General features: G+C 43.2%; 1 protein-coding gene across 1 annotated transcript in view; it reads left to right on the plus strand.

Annotated features, from left to right (window-relative positions):
- The first annotated feature begins 1,865 nt into the window (after positions 1-1,865).
- Positions 1,866-27,572, plus strand: part of LOC139410542 (electrogenic sodium bicarbonate cotransporter 1-like) — a 362,813-nt gene continuing 337,106 nt past the window's right edge. Inside the window, exons 1-2 of the mRNA XM_071155809.1 lie at positions 1,866-1,947; positions 2,300-2,405. Coding sequence (XP_071011910.1) covers positions 2,380-2,405 — 26 coding nt within the window. The 5' untranslated portion in view covers positions 1,866-1,947; positions 2,300-2,379. The remainder of the gene's footprint in view (positions 1,948-2,299; positions 2,406-27,572) is intronic.

A 27,572-nucleotide genomic window follows, 5' to 3' on the forward strand; every position in this document is an offset into this window, starting at 1 on the left:
TAACCCCACCACACCCGATGGCCCACTTCCACCATACAACTCACCAAGCCACCGGATGGCGACCCACATCCAGAAGAGTCTACGGTCTAAACAACTACTCCCTCTTCACACACCGATCCTGGCCTCCCAAATTAATAAAAAACCTCAAGGATTCCTTGGTCAGCAGCCACCTCCAAAATAAAACCACAACATAGACATCAAAGAATCCCACCGAGATTCACGGACCAAGGACGGACCTCCCTAAAACCCCTCCAGGACCAGCACCACTACCACGGGCTGGACCACCACTGAGGTTTCCAGTACAGCAGAGGAACATCTGGACATACACTGCACCCGCACCTTACACACCCCACATCCCATATAAAAAATAGGGGGTCATTCAGACTACAAAAATAGGCCTCCAATAGCACTATAGAGTTACCGTGACCACGGACTCTCAAAAAAAATACTTACCTTTAGTTACTTTTTACTTACACATTAAAAATTTGTATTTTTATTTTTTATATATATACATATATATAATAATAATAATAATTTAAAAATACATATATATATATATGTATATTTTATTTTTTAGTTTCTGGAAGTAAGGGTTACCATGACCATGGACCCTTGACGAAAAGAAACAATAAAATAGGACACAAATAGACCAAATTTAACAAAATAAACCTTCACCAACCCACCATCCTTCCCAAAAACTTTTTTGTAGATACCCACCAGCACCCCCAACGGACGAGAACCTTTTTTCTCCAACTACTCTGGGGACCCCGACCTTGGCGACTCCCCCGCAGCGATAGAACCCTAAGCAATTAGGCCCTTCCATACACCAAGCAAGAAGACAGGAGGATATGGATAGAATTATACAATTATATTGTATGGAGTTGTCCTCTACATTATATTGTATGGAACTGTCCTCTACATTATATTGTTTGGAACTGTCCTCTACATTATATTGTTTGGAACTGTCCTCTACATTATATTGTTTGGAACTGTCCTCTACATTATATTGTATGGAACTGTCCTCTACATTATATTGTATGGAACTGTCCTCTACATTATATTGTTTGGAACTGTCCTCTACATTATATTGTTTGGAACTGTCCTCTACATTATATTGTTTGGAACTGTCCTCTACATTATATTGTATGGAACTGTCCCTCTACATTATATTGTATGGAACTGTCCTCTACATTATATTGTATGGAGTTGTCCTCTACATTATATTGTATGGAACTGTCCTCTACATTGTATGGTATAGAGTTGTCCTCTACATTATATTGCATGGAATTGTCCTCTATATTATATTGTATGTAACAGAAACAACGAATTATGCACATATTTATAAAAACAAATACGCAAACATTGCAAATGAATTTGCCTATGCTTTATGTTAATACATATCTAAAGTGGTGATCAGTCTCTTTTTTATTTATTTTTTACTAACAAACAAAACCAAACAATTGTCACAAGGTGCGGTTCTGCCGGCTGACCACATGCAAATTGTCAATGTGAGGAGCTATAGTGCATTGTGACGAAGGTCTTGTAATAGTCTGGCAGTCCAGAAGATGTCCCTGCACACCTAATAATATATATATATTTTTTTACAATGTATCTTTCTAAACAAATGAACACACTTTACATCACTGAAACTGCCCTTCACAAATAAACTGCCGTCATTGCCAGCAAGACATTAGCTACATGTTCATATTCAATATACAGTTGACTGGATCTCAATGAAGACGCAAACTTTGGGTCTAAGGTAAACATTTCTCTGCATCTGGCGAATCCTCAACACTTTGACCTCCATTGAAGGCGTGACGTTGTCAGAGGGATAGTTAGATATGAAATGGAAAGGAGGCAGTGATCTGCATTACTTCAGTGTCACGAAGTCATCTACCTAGTTGTCGCATGCTGCCGAAGGCTAAGGATAGTTCTTCAAAAGTCAAGGTATGTAAATCCTATACCGACTGTTGCCCGACTCGGGCTGCCACGTGCAACATGATGGAATATGTATTGTAGTGATACTTGCTATATGAGCTATATTAAATTCACACCAGGTGGGTTAGCCCTATAGGCGCAACGCGTAGCATGGCCATGTAACTTTCATTCGAAAGACCCGTGTTCGCTTCCAACTCCGTCCGTTTGCTACTGTTCTTTATTTTGAGTGAGGTGTGTTTGGGTGAACTTTGTCAGTTAATTGTGTGTTGATAATCAAATAGGATGTTGTCAAAGGGGTTCTGTCTGGAGGGAACAGTGGATGAGAAACAGCAGAAAAGACCTTGTCATTTTGTCCCGACAGATCACACATCAGCACTCTTGGTGCCGACCTCGATTTGTCTAGGACATTCTACAACTGAAACCCATCAATACTGAACTCTTATGAAAATGAACGGTGGCAAAAATAAGTAAGTGACTTAAATGCTATAAATGTTATAGATCTTTCTTAACAAAGTGAACATTTTTGTCTTGTAACTATTTCAAAGTAAATAGCATTTTGTAGAATAAATGTCATTTTCATGCGTAAAGTAGGACAACATTTGTGAATGGTTGGGCATTAGTCTTTACATGATTAACAAACTGTGTGACTTCTTTCAATGCAAATATTTATTGCAGTGATTGTTTTTGCCAACCAGTTAATAGGCTTTAGTACCCTCCTCGATCTCGGCAATTCTTGTTTAAGACATAAGAAATGGAGAGAAAAGTTTAACATCAATAACAGCCATTTATTCTTGAACTATCAGCCCCAATGGCTAACATCACTGTTATTGTACAAAGGAGAAGATCATTTCCAAGGTAGCCTGTAATATTGTTTGAAACTATATTCTACATTATATTGTATGGAACTGTCCTCTATATTGTATGGATCTGTCCTCTATATTGTATGGATCTGTCCTCTATATTGTATGGATCTGTCCTCTGCATTATATTGTATGGAACTGTCCTCAATACTGTATGGATCTGTCCTCTATATTGTATGGATCTGTCCTCTGCATTATATTGTATGGAACTGTCCTCAATATTGTATGGATCTGTCCTCTGCATTATATTGTATGGAACTGTCCTCAATACTGTATGGATCTGTCCTCTATATTGTATGGATCTGTCCTCTATATTGTATGGATCTGTCCTCTATATTGTATGGATCTGTCCTCTGCATTATATTGTATGGAACTGTCCTCAATATTGTATGGATCTGTTCTCTATATTGTATGGATCTATCCTCTATATTGTATGGATCTGTCCTGTATATTGTATGGATCTGTCCTCTGCATTATATTGTATGGATCTGTCCTCTATATTGTATGGATCTGTCCTCTATATTGTATGGATCTGTCCTCTACATTATATTGTATGGATCTGTCCTCTACATTATATTGTATGGAACTATCCTCTATATTGTATGGAGTTATCCTCTACTTTATATTGTATGGATCTGTCCTCTATATTGTATGGAGTTATCCTCTACATTATATTGTATGGAACTGTCCTCTATATTGTATGGATCTATCCTCTATATTGTATGAATCTGTCCTCTATATTGTATGGATCTGTCCTCTGCATTATATTGTATGGATCTGTCCTCTATACTGTATGAATCTGTCCTCTATATTGTATGGATCTGTCCTCTGCATTATATTGTATGGAACTGTCCTCTATATTGTATGGAGTTATCCTCTACATTATATTGTATGGATCTATCCTCTATATTGTATGGATCTGTCCTCTGCATTATATTGTATGGAACTGTCCTCTATATTGTATGGAGTTATCCTCTACATTATATTGTATGGAACTGTCCTCTATATTGTATGGATCTGTCCTCTATATTGTATGGATCTGGCCTCTATATTGTATGGATCTGTCCTCTATATTGTATGGACTTATCCTCTACATTATATTGTATGGATCTGTCCTCTACATTATATTGTATGGATCTGTCCTCTGCATTATATTGTATGTAACTGTCCTCTATATTGTATGGAGTTATCCTCTACATTATATTGTATGGAACTGTCCTCTATATTGTATGGATCTGTCCTCTATATTGTATGGATCTGTCCTCTGCATTATATTGTATGGAACTGTCCTCTATATTGTATGGAGTTATCCTCTACATTATATTGTATGGAACTGTCCTCTATATTGTATGGATCTGTCCTCTATATTGTATGGATCTGGCCTCTATATTGTATGGATCTGTCCTCTATATTGTATGGACTTATCCTCTACATTATATTGTATGGATCTGTCCTCTACATTATATTGTATGGATCTGTCCTCTGCATTATATTGTATGTAACTGTCCTCTATATTGTATGGAGTTATCCTCTACATTATATTGTATGGATCTATCCTCTATATTGTATGGATCTGTCCTGTATATTGTATGGATCTGTCCTCTGCATTATATTGTATGGAACTGTCCTCTATATTGTACGGAGTTATCCTCTACATTATATTGTATGGAACTGTCCTCTATATTGTATGGATCTGTCCTCTATATTGTATGGATCTGTCCTCTATATTGTATGGATCTGTCCTCTACATTATATTGTATGGATCTGTCCTCTACATTATATTGTATGGATCTGTCCTCTGCATTATATTGTATGGAACTGTCCTCTATATTGTATGGAGTTATCCTCTACTTTATATTGTATGGATCTGTCCTCTATATTGTATGGAGTTATCCTCTACATTATATTGTATGGATCTGTCCTCTATATTGTATGGATCTGTCCTCTACATTATATTGTATGGATCTGTCCTCTACATTATATTGTATGGATCTGTCCTCTACATTATATTGTATGGATCTGTCCTCTACATTACGTTGTATGGATCTGTCCTCTATATTGTATCGATCTGTCCTCTACATTATATTGTATGGAACTGTCCTCTACATTACGTTGTATGGATCTGTCCTCTATATTGTATGGATCTGTCCTCTATATTGTATGAATCTGTCCTCTACATTATATTGTATGGATCTGTCCTCTATATTGTATGGATCTGTCCTCTACATTGTTTGGAACTGTCCTCTACATTATATTGTATGGATCTGTCCTCTATATTGTATGGATCTGTCCTCTATATTGTATGAATCTGTCCTCTACATTATATTGTATGGATCTGTCCTCTATATTGTATGGATCTGTCCTGTATATTGTATGGATCTGTCCTCTGCATTATATTGTATGGAACTGTCCTCTATATTGTACGGAGTTATCCTCTACATTATATTGTATGGAACTGTCCTCTATATTGTATGGATCTGTCCTCTATATTGTATGGATCTGTCCTCTATATTGTATGGATCTGTCCTCTACATTATATTGTATGGATCTGTCCTCTACATTATATTGTATGGATCTGTCTGTCACGTATTCACAAGGTAGGTGGAATCAAGCGCAGAGAGCAGGTGCAATGAGTCGATAGTTTATTCTCCGGAACAAACACTGAAAACCCGAAAACACGGGTGAAATAATCCAACACAGGATTAAGATATATCGGAGCAAATAGCACGATACGTAATCACTAAAATACATGAAACCAAAACAATCCCGCACGAAACAAGGGCGGGACAACCTACTATAAATAAGGACGTCAATAAACTAAAATACACACAGGTGAAACTAATAAGACAAAACCAACAGACAAACGAAAAAGGGATCGATGGTGGCTAGTAGGACGGTGACGACGACCGCCGAGCACCGCCCGAACAGGCAGGGGAGCCAACTTCGGCGGAAGTCGTGACAGTACCCCCCCCCTGACGTGCGGCCCCCGCAGCGCGCCGCCACCGTCCTCGAGGACGACCCGGAGGACGAGGTGCTGGGCGATCCGGGTGGAGGCGGTGGAAATCACTCAGGAGAGAAGGGTCCAAAATGTCCCTCACCGGAACCCAGCATCTCTCCTCCGGACCGTACCCCTCCCAGTCCACGAGGTACTGTAGGCCCCCCACCCGGCGTCTCGAATCCAGAATGCCCCGAACTGTGTACGCCGGGGACCCCTCGATGTCCAGGGGGGGCGGAGGGACCTCAGGCACCTCACCTTCTTGCAGGGGACCAGCCACCACCGGCCTGAGGAGAGACACATGAAACGAGGGGTTAATACGGTAATACCTAGGAAGTTGTAACCTGTAACACACCTCGTTTATTCTCCTCAGGACTTTAAACGGCCCCACACACTGCGGCCCCAGCTTCCGACAGGGCAGGCGGAGGGACAGGTTCCGGGTCGAGAGCCAGACCCTGTCCCCCGGTGCAAACACGGGGGCCTCACTGCGGTGTTGGTCAGCGCTCCTCTTCTGCCGTTCGCCCGCTAACCGTAGTGAGTCCTGAACGGCTTTCCATGTGTCCTTGGAGCGCTGTACCCATTCCTCCACCGCAGGGGCCTCGGTCTGGCTCTGATGCCATGGAGCCAGGACCGGCTGGTAACCTAGCACACACTCAAAAGGAGACAAGTTAGTTGAGGAGTGGCGTAGGGAGTTCTGAGCTAGTTCAGCCCAGGGAACATACCTTGCCCACTCACCAGGCCGGTCCCGGCAATAGGACCGCAGAAACCTGCCCACCTCTTGATTTACGCGCTCCACCTGCCCATTACTCTCGGGGTGAAAACCTGAGGTTAAGCTGACCGAGACCCCCAGTCTCTCCATAAACGCCCTCCATACTCTGGACGTGAATTGGGGACCCCGATCAGAAACGATGTCCTCAGGCACCCCATAGTGCCGGAAGACATGGGTAAACAAGGCCTCAGCAGTCTGCAGGGCCGTAGGGAGACCGGGCAACGGGATGAGACGACAGGACTTAGAAAACCGATCCACAACGACCAGGATTGTAGTACTTCCCTGGGACGGGGGAAGGTCGGTAAGAAAGTCCACCGATAAGTGTGTCCACGGCCGTTGTGGAACGGGGAGGGGTTGTAATTTCCCTCTAGGCAAGTGCCGAGGAGCCTTGCTCTGAGCACACACGGAGCAGGAGGAGACATAAAATCTCACGTCTTTAGCTAGCGTGGGCCACCAGTATCTCCCTCTCAGACTCCGCACTGTCCTCTCGATGCCCGGATGACCCGAGGAGGGGAGAGTATGAGCCCACCGAATCAGCTTGTCCCGGACCCCCCTCGGTACGTACTGGGTTCCTACTGGACAGTTGGGGGGGGCCGGCTCTGACCGTGAGGCCCCCTCTATCTCTGCGTCCACCTCCCATACCACCGGTGCCACGAGACATGACGGTGAAATGATGGGAGTTAGCTCAACGGGCCGCTCCTCGGTATCATAGAGGCGGGACAGCGCGTCGGCCTTGGTGTTTTTGGAGCCGGGCCGGTATGAGAGGGTAAACCGGAATCTGGTAAAAAACATGGCCCATCTAGCCTGACGTGGATTCATTCTCTTCGCTGCCCGGATATACTCGAGATTACGATGGTCAGTCCAGATGAGAAAGGGGTGTTTAGCCCCCTCAAGCCAATGTCTCCACACCTTCAGAGCCTTGACTACAGCTAACAACTCCCGGTCCCCCACATCATAGTTTCGCTCCGCTGGGCTGAGCTTGCTCGAAAAAAAAGCACAAGGGCGAAGTTTGGGTGGCACGCCCGAGCGTTGGGACAGCACGGCTCCGACCCCAGCCTCGGACGCATCCACCTCCACTATGAACGCTAAAGAGGGGTCCGGATGCGCCAACACGGGTGCATTGGTGAACAGCTCCTTCAAACGAGTGAATGCTCTGCCCGCCTCTGCTGACCAGCGCAAGCGCACCGGTCCTCCCTTCAGCAGCGAGGTGATGGGAGCAGCTACCTGACCAAAACCCCGGATAAACCTCCGGTAGTAATTGGCAAACCCTAAAAACCGCTGCACCTCTTTCACCGTGGTCGGAGTCGGCCAATTACACACGGCTGTAACGCGGTCATCCTCCATCACCACCCCAGAGGTGGAAATACGATATCCCAGGAAGGAAACGGACTGTTTGAAAAACTCACATTTCTCCGCCTTGCAATACAGATCATGCTCCAGCAGTCGCCCAAGTACCTTACGCACCAGAGACACATGCGCCGCGCGTGTGGCAGAATAGATCAAGATGTCATCGATGTACACTACCACTCCCTGCCCGAGCAGGTCTCGGAGAATCTCGTCTACGAAGGATTGGAAAACGGCTGGAGCATTCTTCAACCCGTATGGCATGACGCGGTACTCATAATGACCAGATGTAGTACTGAATGCAGTTTTCCAATCATCCCCTCCCCGGATACGCACCAGATTATACGCGCTCCTCAGGTCCAGTTTTGTGAAGAAGCGCGCCCCGTGAAATGATTCCACCGCCGTGGCGATGAGAGGTAGTGGGTAACTAAACCCCACTGTGATGGAATTTAGACCTCTATAATCAATGCACGGACGCAGACCTCCATCCTTCTTCTTCACAAAAAAGAAGCTCGAGGAGACGGGTGATGCGGAGGGCCGAATGTACCCCTGTCTCAGTGATTCAGTAACGTATGTTTCCATCGCTACCGTCTCCTCCTGGGACAATGGATACACGTGACTCCTAGGAAGTGCAGCGTTCTCCAGAAGGTTTATCACGCAGTCCTCTCGACGATGAGGTGGTAATTGGGTCGCCTTCTTTTTACTGAAGGCGATAGCCAAATCGGCATATTCAGAGGGAATGCGCACGGTGGAAACTTGGTCTGGACTCTCCACCGTAGTCGCACCAACGGCAACTCCTCTACACCTACCTGAACACTCCTCTGACCACCCCTTAAGAGCCCCCTGTCGCCAGGAAATCACCGGGTTGTGTTGAGCTAACCAGGGAACCCCCAACACCACCGGAAACGCAGGTGAATCTATAAGGAACAGACTAATCTGCTCCTTATGATCCCCCTGCGTTACCATGTCCAGTGGCACCGTAGCCTCCCTAATCACTCCTGACCCTAATGGTCGGCTATCTAATGAGTGCACGGGGAAAGGTTGATCTACCGACACCAGGGGAATCCCTAGCCTTAACGCAAGCCCACGATCCATGAAATTCCCAGCTGCGCCTGAATCGACTAGCGCCTTATGCTGTAGAGAGGGGAAAAACCCAGGGAAAGAAATCAAAACATACACATGACCGACAGGAGGCTCTGGGTGAGTCTGGTGCTTACTCACCTGGGGTGATCGAGCAGTGCTCCGCCTGCCATCCCGACTCCCAGACGAGTTCCTCCAGCACCGGTCTGACGTGTGCCCTCGTCGACCACAACTGGTGCAGGAGGACACTCCTCCTCCGGTCTCCCTCGAAGCTGCCCCTCCTAATTCCATAGGGATAGGGGCAGGAGGGCTGGGAAGTGGAAACGACAGGGCCTGATCCGAACGCCCGCGAGCAGCCAGCAGATTGTCGAGACGGATAGCCAAGTCAATGAGCTCATCCAGTGTGCAGGTGGTGTCCCGACATGCCAGCTCCCTGCGGACGTCCTCCCTGAGACTGCATCTGAAATGGTCGACCAAGGCCCTGTCGTTCCATCCTGCTCCTGCGGCCAGGGTCCTGAACTCCAGAGCAAAGTCCTGAGCGCTCCTCGTCTCCTGCCGCAGGTGGAACAGCCGTTCACCCGCCGCCCGACCCTCTGGTGGATGGTCAAAAACAGCTCGGAATCGGCGGGTGAACTCTGGGTAATTATCCCTCGCCGAGTCCGGGCCATTCCATACTGCGTTGGCCCACTCGAGGGCTCGCCCAGTCAAGCAGGAGACGAGGGCGCTCACGCTCTCCTCTCCAGAGGGAGCAGGACGCACGGTAGCCAGGTATAGCTCCAGTTGAAGGAGGAAACCCTGGCACCCAGCCGCCGTTCCGTCATACTCCCGTGGGAGCGTCAACCGCAGAGCCCCGGAGCCAGATGTGGTCACAGGAACAGGAGGTGCTGGAGAAGGGGGTGCTAGTGATGATGTGGGAAGACCACTCCTCTCCCATCGATCCATCCTCTCCATCATTTGGTCCATGGCAGAACCAATCCGATGGAGCACGCTGGTGTGGTGGAGGACTCTCTCCTCCATCGATGGGAGAGGAGACGCGGCTGCTCCTGCTGATTCCATGGGTGGTGCGGGATTCTGTCACGTATTCACAAGGTAGGTGGAATCAAGCGCAGAGAGCAGGTGCAATGAGTCGATAGTTTATTCTCCGGAACAAACACTGAAAACCCGAAAACACGGGTGAAATAATCCAACACAGGATTAAGATATATCGGAGCAAATAGCACGATACGTAATCACTAAAATACATGAAACCAAAACAATCCCGCACGAAACAAGGGCGGGACAACCTACTATAAATAAGGACGTCAATAAACTAAAATACACACAGGTGAAACTAATAAGACAAAACCAACAGACAAACGAAAAAGGGATCGATGGTGGCTAGTAGGACGGTGACGACGACCGCCGAGCACCGCCCGAACAGGCAGGGGAGCCAACTTCGGCGGAAGTCGTGACACTGTCCTCTGCATTATATTGTATGGATCTGTCCTCTACATTATATTGTATGGAGTTATCCTCTACTTTATATTGTATGGATCTGTCCTCTATATTGTATGGAGTTATCCTCTACATTATATTGTATGGATCTGTCCTCTATATTGTATGGATCTGTCCTCTACATTATATTGTATGGATCTGTCCTCTACATTACGTTGTATGTATCTGTCCTCTATATTGTATGGATCTGTCCTCTACATTATATTGTATGGAACTGTCCTCTACATTATATTGTATGGAACTGTCCTCTACATTATATTATATGGATCTGTCCTCTACATTATATTGTATGGATCTGTCCTCTACATTATATTGTATGGATCTGTCCTCTATATTTTATGGAACTGTCCTCTATGTTGTATGGATCTGTCCTCTATATTTTATGGAACTGTCCTCTATGTTGTATGGATCTGTCCTCTATATTGTATGGATCTGTCCTCTGCATTATATTGTATGGAACTGTCCTCTATATTGTATGGAGTTATCCTCTACTTTATATTATATTGATCTGTCCTCTATATTGTATGGATCTATCCTCTGCATTATATTGTATGGAACTGTCCTCTATATTGTATAGAGTTATCCTCTACATTATATTGTATGGATCTATCCTCTATACTGTATGAATCTGTCCTCTATATTGTATGGATCTGTCCTCTGCATTATATTGTATGGAACTGTCCTCTATATTGTATGGAGTTATACTCTACATTATATTGTATGGATCTGTCCTCTATATTGTATGGATCTGTCCTCTACATTATATTGTATTGATCTGTCCTCTATATTGTATGGATCTGTCCTCCTTATTGTATGGATCTGTCCTCTATATTGTATGAATCTGGCCTCTATATTGTGTGGATCTGTCCTCTATATTGTATGGAGTTATCCGCTACATTATATTGTATGTATCTGTCCTCTATATTGTATGGATCTGTCCTCTACATTATATTGTATGGATCTGTCCTCTACATTATATTGTATGGATCTTTCCTCTACATTACGTTGTATGGATCTCTCCTCTATATTGTATGGATCTGTCCTCTACATTATATTGTATGGAACTGTCCTCTACATTATATTATATGGAACTGTCCTCTACATAATATTGTTTGGAACTGTCCTCTACATTATATTATATTACATGGATCTGTCCTCTACATTGTATTGTATGGAACTGTCCTCTACATTATATTGTTTGGAACTGTCCTCTACATTATATTGTATGGAGTTGTCCTCTACATTATATTGTATGGAACTGTCCTCTACATTATATTGTATGGAACTGTCCTCTACATTGTATGGAGTTGTCCTATACATTATATTGTATGGAGTTGTCCTCTACATTATATTATATGGAACTGTCCTCAATATTATTTTGTATGGAACTGTCCTCTACATTGTATTGTATGGAACTGTCCTCTACATTATATTGTATGGAACTGTCCTCTACATTATATTGTTTGGAACTGTCCTCTACATTATATTGTATGGAGTTGTCCTCTGCATGATATTGTATGGAACCGTCCTCTACATTATATTATATGGAACTGTCCTCTACATTATATTGTATGGAACTGTCCTCTACATTATATTGTATGGAACTGTCCTCTACATAATATTGTATGGAACTGTCCTCTACATTATATTGTATGGAACTGTCCTCTACATTATATTGTATGGAACTGTCCTCTACATTATATTGTATGGCGTTTACCTCCAAAATAGTTGTTTTCCCGTGATAATCTGAAAAAAGAAATGTACTATATCACAACCAATGGAATATCAATCCATATCAGTGAATGAATACCATGCTGTCTAATGTTGTATTGACCAGTAGAATACTGATCTAATGTTGTCCTAATGTTGTGGTATTGAGCAATATATTGATGTAATGTTGTCCTAATGTTGTGGTATTGACCAGTATAATATTGATGTAATGTTGTCCTAATGTTGTGGAATTGACCAGTATAATACTGATCTAATATTGTCCTAATGTTGTGGTATTGACCAGTAAATTAGGTCAGCTGATGCTCAGTGTGAACGACCTAGATTTGATCTGTCCGTTTACTCATCTATCTTTCATGAGATCAACTCCATCATGCTCCAACATTTCAACTGGATGTATTTAAAGTCAACGTCATCTGCTATTTCTACAAATGAAAATTAATTGGTTCATTCTCAGCAAAGTGTCAGTGTTCTGTTGTTGTTCTAGAATTCTAGTTATTTTAGGTAGATCAGCAGTTAGTATTGGGTTCTAAATGATTTTTTTATTGTACACACTGAACTGACTATTGAACTGCCCTTTCTCCCTGTGAACAGTGCCATTGTTTATCCATTGAGTTAGGAAGAAATAGATAGCTGATAAGCTGTCAGTCAGACAGCAGTAGAGAGGTGATAGGCTTTCTGTTTGAAGTTCATGAAAGTCATTGAGTCAAGCACTATCATTGTCATAAACAATGTTTCAGCCTGAGTATAGCATGATTCATGTTCCAGGACTGATGCTTTTGTTCTGTTTGTGTTCTTTGACGCATGCTTCTATAAATGCGTCTATATATGTTACAGATACAGACTCGTTTCAAACCTTACAATTTATTTTCATACCATTTTAATTTACATCAATGTTCATTATAATATATCACATGAACAATAGTTAACAGAAGTAGGATTTGTGGATGTCAAATTGAGCTATTGTTTTGGGGAATTCAGCCTGTTATGCCTGTAGATGTTCCATAGGTGGCAATGAAGGTAGGAAGAGAGCACTGCGAAATGGAGAAACATGGAGAAAACAACAGAAAGAATAGTTCAACATTTTATTGAGAAGGAATCAGGTAGTTAGAAATATTGAAACAGAGAAATGACTAGGAACCTTATCTAATAATAATATTGTTCAATGATGTAGATGAGATCATTGCAAAATACACTGAATATACTAAACATTAGGAACACCTGCTCTTTCCATGAAAGAGATTGACCAGGTGAATCCAGGTGAAAGCTATAATTCCTTACTGATGTCACTTGTTAAATCCACTTCAGTCAGTGTAGATGAAGGGGAGGAGACAGGTTAAAGAAGGATTTTTAAGCCTTGAGACAATTGAGACATGGCTTGTGTGTGTCTTTGAACAGTGTATGAGGTGCCAGGCACCCCGGGGTGTGTCAAGAGCTGCAATGCTGCTGGGTTTTTCACACTCAACAGTTTCCTCTGTGTATCAAGAATGGTCCACCACCCAAAGGACATCCAGCCAACTTTCCACAACTGTGCGAAGCATTGGAGTCAACATCATCCAGCATCCCTGTGGAATGCTTTAGACACCTTGTAGAATCCATGCCCCAACGAATTTAGGCTGTTCTGTGGGCAAAAGGGAGGGGTGTATCTCAATATTAGGAAGGTGTTCTTAATGTTTGGTAAACTCAGTGTATGTTATTGAGACTCATCCTCTCTTGTTCCCTTCTGGTCTATCAGGGAATGTTGCAACATTGTTGAAGTAGAGCGTGTACAGTGTGCCTGTCTTTCTATCCACTCAGTAGTAATGTTAGTGACTGTGTCTATTAACTCAGTAGTAATGTTGGTGACTGTGTCTAGTAACTCAGTAGTAATGTTTGTGACTGTGTCTATTAACTCTGTAGTAATGTTGGTGACTGTGTCTATTAACTCTAGTAATGTTAGTGACTGTGTCTATTAACTCTAGTAATGTTAGTGACTGTGTCTATTAACTCAGTAGTAATGTTGGTGACTGTGTCTATTAACTCAGTAGTAATGTTTGTGACTGTGTCTATTAACTCTGTAGTAATGTTGGTGACTGTGTCTATTAACTCTGTAGTAATGTTGGTGACTGTGTCTATCCACTCAGTAGTAATGTTGGTGACTGTGTCTATCCACTCAGTAGTAATGTTGGTGACTGTGTCTATTAACTCTGTAGTAATGTTGGTGACTGTGTCTATTAACTCAGTAGTAATGTTAGTGACTGTCTATTAACTCAGTAGTAATGTTGGTGACTGTGTCTATTAACTCAGTAGTAATGTTAGTGACTGTGTCTATTAACTCAGTAGTAATGTTGGTGACTGTGTCTATTAACTCAGTAGTAATGTTGGTGACTGTGTCTATTAACTCAATAGTAATGTATAGTTTTGGCTAACAGTAAGTAAGTAACTTACTGTTAGCCAGTTAAATTTAAGAAAAGAAGGGACCGTATGTTACAGTACGGTATCCAATACTGTTACTGTAATTGAATGATGGTACCAATAACGCTACTGTAGTCATTTTACATTATAAATAATCCTACTGGAGTCTTTGGTACTGTTGTTTTACGTTACAGGTAAATGCACTATTAAAAATGTCTTGTAATTTTACGGCACACTACTGGTTGCAGAGAAATGCAATAAATATATAATAAATGACTGTGTTTTTACAGCTAAATGAAAAGGATTTTTCTGTAAAAGGACAGTATGCTGTTGAGGTCTAATTAATTGTGACTACACCTCACTTAGGATTCCTAACCCTAGTGGTTGGTAACAACCTGAATTTCCTGCTGCGCCACAAGGTTTGTGAGAATACAAGATAAAAATAAAGTATATATACAACAACTTGAAGATGTTATTGCTGTAAAATGACAGCATGCTGCTGTATTCTGATTACAGTACACTCTTGTAAATTATATTGACTGTATTTTTACTGTAACTCAGTAGCCAGTAAGTTATCATAATTTTACAGGATACGTAATTCAATAAAATTAGCACACTTAGGACTCTAACTCCACTGGGATTTGAACACACAACTTCTTTGTTGCCAGCAACCTGAAATGTCCTGCTATGCAACCCTTATCTGTGGGAGTGACAGAGATTGCCAACAGATTTATTGGCAAGAATACATTTCTGCACTTTTCTAAATATTGCCCAATGTCAAGTCAATTATTGTGTGACTATCTGACAACCAACTTAAACATTGCGATGCTTAAGGACACTTGACATAAAGTGCGCATTAATGCTATGGGGATTTGAACTTGCAACTTCTTGGGGGTAGGGGGTGAATCGGTATTTCTGCAGTGCCATCATGTACATACTGTACACTATATATACAGCAGTATGTGGACACCCCTTCAAATTAGTGTATTCGGCTATTTCAGCCACACCAGTTGCTGACAGGTGTATAAAATTGAGCACACAGCCATGCAATCTCCATAGACAAACACTGGCAGTAGTATGGCCTTACTGAAGAGGTCAGTGACTTTCAACGTGGCACCGTCATAGGATGCCACTTTTCCAACTTGTCAAATGTCTGCCCCTTTAGAGCTGCCCTGGTCAACTGTAAGTACTGTTATTATGAATTGGAAACGTCTTGGAGCAACAATGGTTCAGCCACACAAGCTCACAGAATGGGACTAGCACGTGCTGAAGCGTGTGGCACTTAAAAAACGTCTGTCCTCGGTTGCAACACTCACTACAGAGTTCCGAACTGCCTCGTCGGGAGCTTCACAAAATGGGTTTCCATGGCCGAGCGGCCGCACACAAACCTAAGATCACCATGCGCAATGCCAAGCGTCGGCTGGAGCAGTGGAAACGCGTTCTCTGTCAGCTTCACCATCTGCCAGTACAATGGACTAATCTGGGTTTGGCGGATGCCAGGAGAACGTTACCTGCCCAAATGCATAGTGCCAGACGTGAAGCTTGGCATTCAGGCCAAAGAGTTCATTCTTGGTTTCATCAGACCAGATAATTGTGTTTCTCATGGTCTGAGAGTCCTTTAGGTGCCTTTTGGCAAACTCCAAGCTGGCTGTCATGTGTCTTTTACTGAGGAGTGGCTTACGTCTGGCCACTCTACCATAAAGGCCTGATTGGTGAAATGCTGCAGAGATGGTTGTCCTTCTGGAAGGTTCTCTCATCTCCACAGAGGAACTCTTGAGCTCTTTCAGAGTGACCATCGGGTTCTTGGTCACCTCCCAGACCAAGGCCCTTCTCCCACGATTGCTCAGTTTGGCTAGGCAGCCAGCTCTAGGAAGAGTCTTGGCGGTTCCAAACGTCTTCCATTTAAGAATGATGGAGGGCACTGTGTTCTTGGGGACCTTCAATGGTGCAGAAATGTTTTGGTACCCATCCCCAGATCTATGCATCAACACAATCCTGTCTCGGAGCTTTACGGACAATGCCTTTTACCTAATGGCTTGGTTTTTACCAAGACAGGTGTGTGTGCCTTTCCAAATCATGATGTATTAATTGAATTTACCACAGGTGGACTCCTATCAAGTTGTAGAAACATCAAGGATGATCAATGGAAACAGGATGCACCTGAGCTAAATGTTGAGTCTCATAGCTAAGTTTTTTAGCAAACATTTAGAAAAACCTGTTTTCGCTTTGTCATTATGGGGCATTGTGTGTAGATTGCTGAGGACATTTTTTTATTTAATCCATTTTAGAATAAGGCTGTAACGTAACAAAAAGTGGAGTCTGAAAGAGTCTGAATCCGAAGGCAATGTGTTTTTATGTATTTATAATTATTTTTTATTTCACCTTTATTTAACCCGGTAAGCTAGTTGAGAACAAGTTCTCATTTACAACTGCGACCTGGCCAAGATAAAGCAAAGAGCGCGTGCTACGGGTGGGTGTTGTTATCGTGAGATAAGGTGGAGCTTTACCTAACAGACTTATAGATGACCTGTAGCCAGTGGGTCTGGCGACAAATATGTAGCGAGTTGCGCTGTTTCTCAACTGGAGCTGTGCAGGCTGAGCGTGTCACTATAATACACAAACAAAGCCAGCACAGCTGGTAGAAGAAACAGCTTGAGTCGGACAATATGGATTGCGGATAATGTTCTGAATGACATTGAATGAATTTACTGAGAGCATGTCCATTTCTAAAAATATGTATTTGGGTGTTTTTGGAACCTTGATACTGCAAAATGAGCAATGAGGAAGTGAAACGCGGTTGGTTTAAGTTTCTCAAAAACAACCAAATCACAAAATAAGTGTCTGGACCCTTCTAATAACATGCCAGTTACATTGAAAATAGAGATTTACTTCAGAAATAGGAAAATTCTCCTTTAAGGCAAACACGAGGGTGGTTGGCCGTATGACGCGAATGTCTAGCAACCCAAAAGTTGAGTGTTTGAATCTCATCATGGACAACTTTAGCATTTTAGCTAAGTACTAACTTTGCAACTACTTAGCATGTTAGCTAACCCTTCCCATAATCTTAACATGGATGATGGACATCCACAAATTAATACATACCATATGAAACGCAACCTATCATCCTAAATGGAGTGCCTTAGATTCACATACAGAATAATAGGAAATGTCATGAGATCAGGTTGCAGCCTGCAGCAGCTTACATTGTGGAATAATAGTGAAGACATCAAACTATGAAATAACACATATGGAATCAGGTAGTTCCCAAAAGAGTGTCAAACAAATCCAAATATGTTTTAGATTCTTCAAAGTAGCCACCCTTTGCCTTGCACACTCTTGGCAGTCTCTCAACCAGCTTCATCTGGAATGCTATTTCAACAGTCTTGAAGGAGTTCCCACAATGCTGAGCACTTGTTGGCTGCTTTTCCTTCACTCTGCGGTCCAACTCATCCCAAACATCTCAATTTGGTCGAGGTCAGGTGATTGTGGAGGCCAGGTCATCTGATGCAATACTCCATCACTCTCTTTCTTGGTCAAATAGTACTTACACAGCCTGGAGGTGTGTAAGTGTCATTGTACTGTTGAAAAACAGATCATAGTCCCACTAAGTGCAAACCAGATGGGATGGTGTATCGTTGCAGGATACTGTGCTAGCCATGCTGGTTAAGTGTGCCTTGAATTCTAAATAAATCACTGACAATGTAACCAGCAAAGCACCCCCACACCATCACACCTCCAAGCTTCACGGTGGGAACCACATATGCGGATGTTACCAATCCCTTTTGGCCCGACAGTCTAGGGGGGGGATGGTAATGAGACCCGTAACATATCACATGCAAATTATAGTTGTGACAAAGTAAGTGTGAACGAAATAACCACGACAACTGAAATAATACCGTCAAACTCAGGGTTTATTTATAAACACACGGTAATGGGGGGAGCAGGAAAAGGGGCTGAGCTGGACCCAAGGAAAGAAACAATAAATATGCAAAAACACCCCTAAGCTAGACTAGCCTACTTTAACAACAGCTAACTAACTAACCAAAAATACAGTGGGTGGTCCGCCCAGTTCTAACTAGTGTGTTTAACAAAGTTTACCTACGGGTAGTGTATGCCCATGGGCGACTTGTCTTGGTTTCCCCCTTTACCCACCAGCAACAAACAAACACCATAACCAAAACAATACTCACAGATGATGACAAAGTGCTATGGAGGTGCTCAAACAAAAGAGAGGTTAATACACAAAGAGAGAGTGAAACACAGAGATCTACAGACATGGCATTTACAGAGAGATTGAGCTCCTGAAATCTATGAAGAACAGAGATCTACAAACATGGCATTTACAAAGAGATTGAGCTCTAGAGCAAACAAATGATGGGGTTTTTAAACCATGGGGAAGGAACTGTGATAGGGTAGGAAACAGGAGGAGGTGTGTCTTCTGATTGATGATTGATTGTTGACTGATTGGGGAGTGATGATTTTCACCTGTGAGGGGAGAAGGAGAGAAAAGAAACACACACACAGGATACACACACACACAGGATAACTGTATCCGTAACAGCGGAGATCATCCGTTCCACCTACTCTGCATCTCACAAAGACACTGTGGATGGAACCAAAAATCACAAATTGGACTCATCAGACCAAAGGACAGATTTCCACCGGTCTAATGTCCATTGCTTGTGTTTCTTGGCCCAAGCAAGTCTCTCTTCTAACCTTAACCCTAAGAATAATAAAATAAAAGTCTCTTCTCAGTGGTGTCCTTTAGTAGCGATTTCTTTGCAGCATTTCGACCATGAAGGCCTGATTCATGCAGTGTCCCCTGAAACGTTGTAATTGAGATATGTGTGTTACTTGAACTTCGTGAAGCATTTATTTTGTCTGCAATTTCTGAGGCTGGTAACTCTACTGAACTTATCCACATAGCCTGGTTCCTCTCTAGGTTTCTTCCTAGGTTTTGGCCTTTCTAGGGAGTTTTTCCTAGCCACTGTGGTTCTACACCTGCATTGCTTGCTGTTTGGGGTTTTAGGCTGGGTTTCTGTACAGCACTTTGAGATATCAGCTGATGTACGAAGGGCTATATAAATACATTTGATTTGATCCTCTGCAGCAGAGGTAACTCTGGGTATTCCTTTCCTGTGGCGGTCCTCATGAGAACCAGTTTCATCATAGCGCTTGATGATTTTTGCGACTCCACTTGAAGAAACTTTCAAAGTTCTTGAAATTTTCCACAGACTGACCTTCATGTCTTAAAGTAATAATGGACTGTCATTTCTCTTTGCTTATTTGAGCTGTTCTTGCCATAATATGGACTCTGTCTTTTACCAAATAGGACTATCTTCTGTATATCACCCCTACACTTTGGGGCGGCAGGTAGTGGTTAGAGCATTGGGCCATTAACCAAAAGGTTGCTAGATTGAATCCCCAAGCTGACAAGGTAAAAATCTGTCATTCTGCCCCTGAACAAGGCAGTTAACCCACTGTTCCTAGGCTGTCATTATAAATAAGAATTTGTTCTTAACTGACTTGCCTAGTTAAATAAAGGCTAAATTAAAAAAATACATTGTCACAACACAACTGATTGGCTAATTAACGCATTAAGAAGGAAAAAAAAAACTTTTCACAAGGGACACCTGTTAATTGAAATGCATTCCAGGTGACTACCTCATGAAGCTGGTTGAGAGAATGGCAAGAGTGTCCCACCGTAAAGCATCAAGGCAAAGGGTGGCTATTTGAAGAATGTTCAATATTTTATATATTTTGATTTGTTTAACACTTTTTTGTTTACTACATGTTTCCATATGTGTAATTGTATAGTTTTGATGTCTTTACCAGTATTCTACAATGTAGAACATTTTACAAATAAAGGAAAACCCATGAATGAGTAGATGTTCTAAAACTTTTGACCTGTAGTGTATTTTATATGACAGAGTTATCAAGATTAAATCAAGCATTGTCTGGTGGGTGACATCATTAGCCTATCACTTGTGAATGATATATTATCACTTGTGAATGATGCCCAGCATAAGAAATAATGCCTTTTTTAAAAACTTTTTCTATCATAGTCGCACACCTCATGTATCCTAGCCCATAGTCCTATAAGGTTAGTATCACACCTCATATAGGCTAGCCCATAGTCCTATATGTTTTAATAAGGTTAGTATCACACCTCATGTAGCCTAGCCCATAGTCCTATAAGGTTAGTATAACACCTCATGTAGCCTAGCCCATAGTCCTATATGTTTTAATAAGGTTAGTATCACACCTCATGTAGCCTAGCCCATAGTCCTATATGTTTTAATAAGGTTAGAATCACAGCTAAAGTGACAAAATAACTTCTTATGTTTAATTGTGTTAAACCCTCTACAACAAAGCTTTCTTAGTGTCCAACAAGCTTTCTCTGTCTTTAACTTTGTTCTGAACACCTCCAACGCAAAGGTCATGTGGTTTGGTAGGAAGAAAGCCTCTGTCCCCACAGGTGTTATTACTACCTCTGAGGGTTTAGAGCCTGAGGCAGTCACCTCATACAAGTACTTGGGATTATGGCTAGACGGTACACTATCCTTCTCTCAGCACATATCAAAGCTGCAGGCTAAAGTTAAATCTAGACTTGGTTTCTTCTATCGTAATTGCTCCTCTTTCACCCCAGCTGCCAAACTAACCCAGATTTCGATGACCATCCTATCCATGCTAGATTATGGAGACGTAATTTATAGATCAGCAGGTAAGGGTGCTCTTTAGCGGTTAGATGTTCTTTTCCATTCGGCCATCAGATTTGCCACCAATGCTCCTTATATTACACATCACTGCACACAATTCAACGGCTCAGACACGAGAGGTATGTGGCAGGGTCTACAGACATTCACGGACTACAAAAGACCAGTCCCGTCGCAGACCACGATGCCTTACTCCCAGACAGACTAAACAACTTCTTTGCTCGCTTTGAGGACAATACAGTGCCACTGACACGGCCCGCTACCAAAACCTGCGGGCTCTCCTTCACTGCAGCCGACATTAAACGTGTCAACCCTCGCAAGGCTGTCGGCCCAGACGGCATCCCCGGCCGCGTCCTCAGAGCATGCGCAGACCAGCTGGCTGGTGTGTTTACGGACATATTCAATCAATCCTTATCCCAGTCTGCAGTTCCCACATGCTTCAAGAGGGCAACCATTGTTCCTGTTCCCACGAAAGCTAATGTAACTGAGCTAAACGACTACTGTAGCACTTACTTCCGTCATCATGAAGTGCTTTGAGAGACAAGTCAAAGACCACAACTCCTCCGCCCTATCTGATACCCTAGACCCACTCCAATTTGCTTACCGCCCCAATAGGTCCACTGACGATGCAATCTCCATCACACAGCACACTGCCCTATCCCATCTGGGCAAGAGGAATACCTATGTAAGAATGCTGTTCATCGACTACAGCTCAGTATTTAACACCATAGTACCCTCCAGACTCGTCATTAAACTCGAGACCCTGCGTCTCGACCCTGCCCTGTGTAACTTGGTCCTGGACTTTCTGACAGGCCGCCCCCAGGTGGTGAGGGTAGGAAACAACATCTCCACCCTGCTGATCCCCAACACTGGGGCCCCACAAGGGTGCGTTCTCAGCCTTCTCCTGTACTCCCTGTTCACCATGACTGCGTGGCCATGTACGCTTCCAACTCAATCATCAAGTTTGCAGACGACACTACAGTGTTAGGCCTGGTTACCAACAACAATGAGACAGCCTACAGGGAGGAGGTGAGGGCCTTCAGAGTGTGATGTAAGGAAAATAACCTCTCACTCAATGTCAACAAAACGAAGGAGATGATCAACAGGACAGTAGTGGAGAAGGTGGAACGTTTTAAGTACACATCACAGACAAACTGAAATGGTCCACCCACACAGACAAAGGAGGTTGAAGAAATTTGGCTTGTCATCTAAAACACTCACATACTTTTACAGATGCACAATCGAGAGCATCCTGTCGGGCTGTATCACCGCCTGGTACGGCAATTGCACCTCCCTCAACCGCAAAGCTCTCCAGAGGGTAGTGCGGTCTGCACAACGCATCACCGGGGGCAAACTACTAACCTCTACCTGATGTCACAGGAAGACCAAAAAGATCATCAAGGACAACAACCACCCGAGCCACTGCCTGTTCACTCCGCTATCATCCAGAAGGCGAGGGCAGTACAGGTGCATCAGCGCAGGGACCGAGAGGCTGAAAAACATATTCTCTCTCAAGGCCATCAGACTGTTATACAGCCATCACTAACATAGAGATGCTGCCAACATACAGACTCAAATCTCTGGCCACTTAAATAAACAGACTTAATAAATGTATCACTAGTCACCGTAAATAATGCCACTGTAATAATGTTTACATATCCTGCATTACTCTTCTCATATGTATATACTGTATTCTATACCATCTACTGCATCTTGACTATGCCGCACGCCATCGCTCATTCATATATTTATATGTACATATTCTTATTCATCCCTTTACATTTGTGTGTATTTGTTAGATTACTTGTTAGATTTTACTGCACTGTCGGAACTAGAAGCACAAACATTTCGCTACACTCACATTAACATCTGCTAACCATGTGTATATGACCAATAAGATTTGATTTGATTTGACATTTTTCATTGACATTGGTGTCATATTGGCTTAGATATGAATATGGAGATTTGAATTTAACATTGCGTTTCAACTAGGGCGGTGGCGGTCCGGGAATTTTGTCAGTTGTTTTTTGTCTTCCAAAAGACTGCAGGTCTCATTGTAATTGAACATGAATTAACATAAAATGTTTAGCATCTCCTGGCCTCCACGCATACAAGCTGCATACAAGCCGCTAATGCGTGCCTGTTGTGTATTGGTATTCTAGTTTGTCCCTTTAGGGCATCTGTAGCACCCCCCTTTTTACATACATTACTTGGAATGTTCTGTCCTGTGAAACGCAGTAAACAATGCCCATGTTAGTTTCTACTCCCGTCTCATGTCCTGTCCTTATATCAGTTGTATAAGTAATACAGTAATACAATATAATGGTGTCGTAGGGGATGGATGATGTTTTACATGGTGCTAACCAACTGTGCTATTTTGTTCGTTTTTGTATGTTATTTGTAACTTATTTTTTAAACTTATTTTGTACTTTAAAATTTTGTATTTAACCTTTATTTAACTAGGCAAGTCAGTTAAGATCAAATTCTTATTTACAATGACGGCCTACCCCGGCCAAACCTGTAAGATGCTGGGCCAATTGTGCTCCGCCCTATGGGACTCCCAATCATGGCTGGATGTGATACAGCCTGGATTCGAACCAGAGATGCAGTGCTTTAGACTGCTGCGCCACTCGGGAGCCCAAAACATAATGTTGCTGCTACCATCTCTTATGACCGAAAATAATGAGTAAGATAGGAAGGATATACTGCTTTGCCGGGAACAGGCCCAAATCCCTCTAATTTGCGTGAGGAAAAGACAGAAAAAGGGGGCGAAGGTTAGACATGTTAACATGTTTGACTGTAATGGGAAGAAAAACATTCAATCTACTGCTCAACCTAGTAACACCTGAAAAACAGGGTGAGAAATCATATGAGGAAATTGTGGCTACCTTAAAAGGACATTATTCTCCCAAACCACTAATAATCGCAGAGAGATTCAGGTTTCAGAAAAATCAAGAGGAGGGGGAGTCAATCTCACAGTTTGTGGCTGTATTGAAAAGGTTATCTGAATACTGTGAATTTAGGCGATAAATGAGTGACACGATACGTCATTGGTTAGTGTGTGACATGCGCAGCGAGGCAATTCAGGAATGCCTTTTAACTGAGAGTAACTTAACATTACAGAGAGCAATAGAAGTGAGTAGATCAATGGAAACGGCAAATAAAGACACACAGTAGCTAAGTGCAACTACCCAAGTGAATAAGGTGTTTAAAAACAAGGCAGTAGGTGGCAAGCCATGCTATCACTGTGGGAAACCAGGACACCAAGCAGAGGAGTGTTGGTCCAAAGACTTAGACTGCAGAAGTTGTGGGAAAAAGGGTCACATTGAACGTGCATGTGAAAACAAAAAGACACAATCAAACAAAAAGTACTGAACAAAGGGAAAGCGACTTCAGGAAGTACAAAAAGAAAGAGCATAAAATGGAGCACACAGATGAACAAAGTGATACCCTGTCTGAAGGAAGAATCTTTGCATGTTTTGTCCATTTCAGACAACGGATACGGATACTGGGTGACACCGCTACTGGATGGAAACGCAGTACGCATGCATATGGACACTGGAGCAGCCATATCTTTGCTGTCTGAGGCTGTATACAAGGAGAAACTACATCACCTCACCCTAAAACCCATAAAGATGACGCTGAAAACACACCGGTGAGATTGTTCCAGTGAGAGGAAGCTTGATTGTTACAGTGGAGCTCAACAAACAGAAGGTAAAGCTACATCGTGAAAGGCAACCATCCAGCATTGCTAGGACTCACATGGCTGGAAAAGATCAAACTAAACTGGCAGGAAATTCACATGGTTACAAAAGAGGACACAAACCTACAAGGGATATCGAGGAAACGCGGTTCAATGTGTTCAAAGGAGAACTTGGAGGTATGAAAGACAACAATTAAACTGACCATGAAATCAGACAGCAAGCCACAATGCTTCAAAGCTAGACCAGTCCCATACGCCATAAAACCAAAAGTTGAAACTGAGATTAACAGACTCGTCAAGAGTGGAGTATTGGATCCAGTGAATGTTAGTGAATGGGCTTCACACTCAGCCTCTCTGGTGATTTCAAAATCACCATTAACCCAGTCTTGAGTGCTGAAAAATATCCACTACCCCTCATTGACGACCTCTTTTCTGGTTTAGCTGGAGGACAGAAATTCAGTAAGTTAGGCCTGACATAAGTATATCTACAGATGCATGTGGACCAAGAGTCACAATAACTGTTGACCATAATTACTCACAAAGGACTGTACAGGTACTAGAACTGTTGACCATAGTGACTCACAAAGGACTGTACAGGTACCAGAGGCTTCCTTTTGGAATCACCTCAGCTCCGGCCTTGTTTCAGAACGCTATGGACCAGATATTGAGCGGGCTCACTGGGGTCCAATGTTACCTCGATGATCTACTCGTCACCAGCAAAGACGAGCAGGAGCACCTGAGAAACCTGAAAGCTACACTACAGAAACTGGAGGAGTATGGTCTGAGGGACCGGAAGGACAAATGTGAGTTTTTACGGCCTTCTGTTGAGTACCTGGGCCACGTCATTGACAGTTAGGGGCTCCACAAGGCGCCCTCAAAGGTGAAGGCCGTCGTGGAAGCTCCATCCCCACAGAACGTGCATCAGCTGAGATCATTCTTAGGATTACTGACGTACTACGCAAAGTTTGTGCTGAACCTCGCTAACATGTTAAAGCCATTGCGTGAACTTTTGAACAAAACCAAACAGTGGAAGTGGACACAGCCTTAGCTCAGTCAGAGGCCCTAATCCTCCTCAACTTCCAATTACTTCCAATTACAGTTGGCATGTGATGCATCGCCTTATTGTGTTGGTGCTGTTGTCTCACACATCAGGTGAAGAAAGGCCAATTGCTTTCGCATCACGGACTTTAAGTAATTATGCACAGATAGAAGTGAAGTGAAGTGCTCGCTGTCGTGTTTGGAGGTAAGAAATGTAATGAGTTTCTGTTTGGCAGACGATTCACACTGCTGACGGACCATTGACCCTTCACCTCCATCTTTGGTCCAAACACTGGCATTCCGTCGCTCGCAGCCAGCCGCATGCAGCGATAGGCATTACTGTTATCGGCTCACCAGTACGATATCAAGTACAGAAGGTCTGAGCAGCACTGCAATGCAAACGGCCTCTCAATGCTTCCCTTACCTGTCGCACACACTGAGCACTCCCAGGCTGAAATCTTGTACTTCAAGCAAGTGATGAACGCCCCAGTTACATCTGTCCAAGTGAAAAAGTTCATCCACACTGATCCAGGGATGTCTGAGGTCGTGGACATTGTCACATGTGGGAAAGGGGGAGAGCTGTCAGACAGCCTAAAACCTTACCTAGAGAGGAGAAACGAGCACAGAGTTCAGTCTGGATGCTTGCTGTGGGGCTTTCGAGTCATAATCCCGCCACCATTGAGAAGGCAGGTGCTTGAAGAACTCCATTCAGGGCACTATGGCATGGTGAGAATGAAGGAGATTGCACGCAGCTAAAGGTAATGTCAGCCTATTAATTATATATACACTGCTCAAAAAAATAAAGGGAATACTTAAACAACACAATGTAACTCCAAGTCAATCACACTTCTGTAAAATCAAACTGTCCACTTAGGAAGCAACACTGATTGACAATAAATGTCACATGCTGTTGTGCACATGGAATAGACAACAGGTGGAAATTATAGGCAATTAGCAAGACACCCCCAATAAAGGAGTGGTTCTGCTGTTGGTGACTACAGACCACTTCTCAGTGCCTATGCTTCCTGGCTAATGTTTTGGTCACTTTTGAATGCTGGCGGTGCTTTCACTCTAGTGGTAGCATGAGACGGAGTCTACAACCCACACAAGTGGCTCAGGTAGTGCAGCTCATCCAGGATGGCACATCAATGCGAGCTGTGGCAAGAAGGTTTGCTGTGTCTGTCAGCGTAGTGTCCAGAGCATGGAGGCGCTACCAGGAGACAGGCCAGTACATCAGGAGATGTGGAGGAGGCTGTAGGAGGGCAACAACCTAGCAGCAGGACCGCTACCTCCGCCTTTGTGCAAGGAGGAGCAAGAGGAGCACTGCCAGAGCCCTGCAAAATGACCTCCAGCAGGCCACAAATGTGCATATGTCTGCTCAAACGGTCAGAAACAGACTCCATGAGGGTGGTATGAGGACCCGACGTCCACAGGTGGGGGTTGTGCTTACAGCCCAACACCGTGCAGGACATTTGGCATTTGCCAGAAAACAACAAGATTGGCAAATTCGCCA

This window comes from Oncorhynchus clarkii, chromosome 6, assembly GCF_045791955.1.
Source record: "Oncorhynchus clarkii lewisi isolate Uvic-CL-2024 chromosome 6, UVic_Ocla_1.0, whole genome shotgun sequence".
Lineage (NCBI taxonomy): Eukaryota > Metazoa > Chordata > Actinopteri > Salmoniformes > Salmonidae > Oncorhynchus > Oncorhynchus clarkii.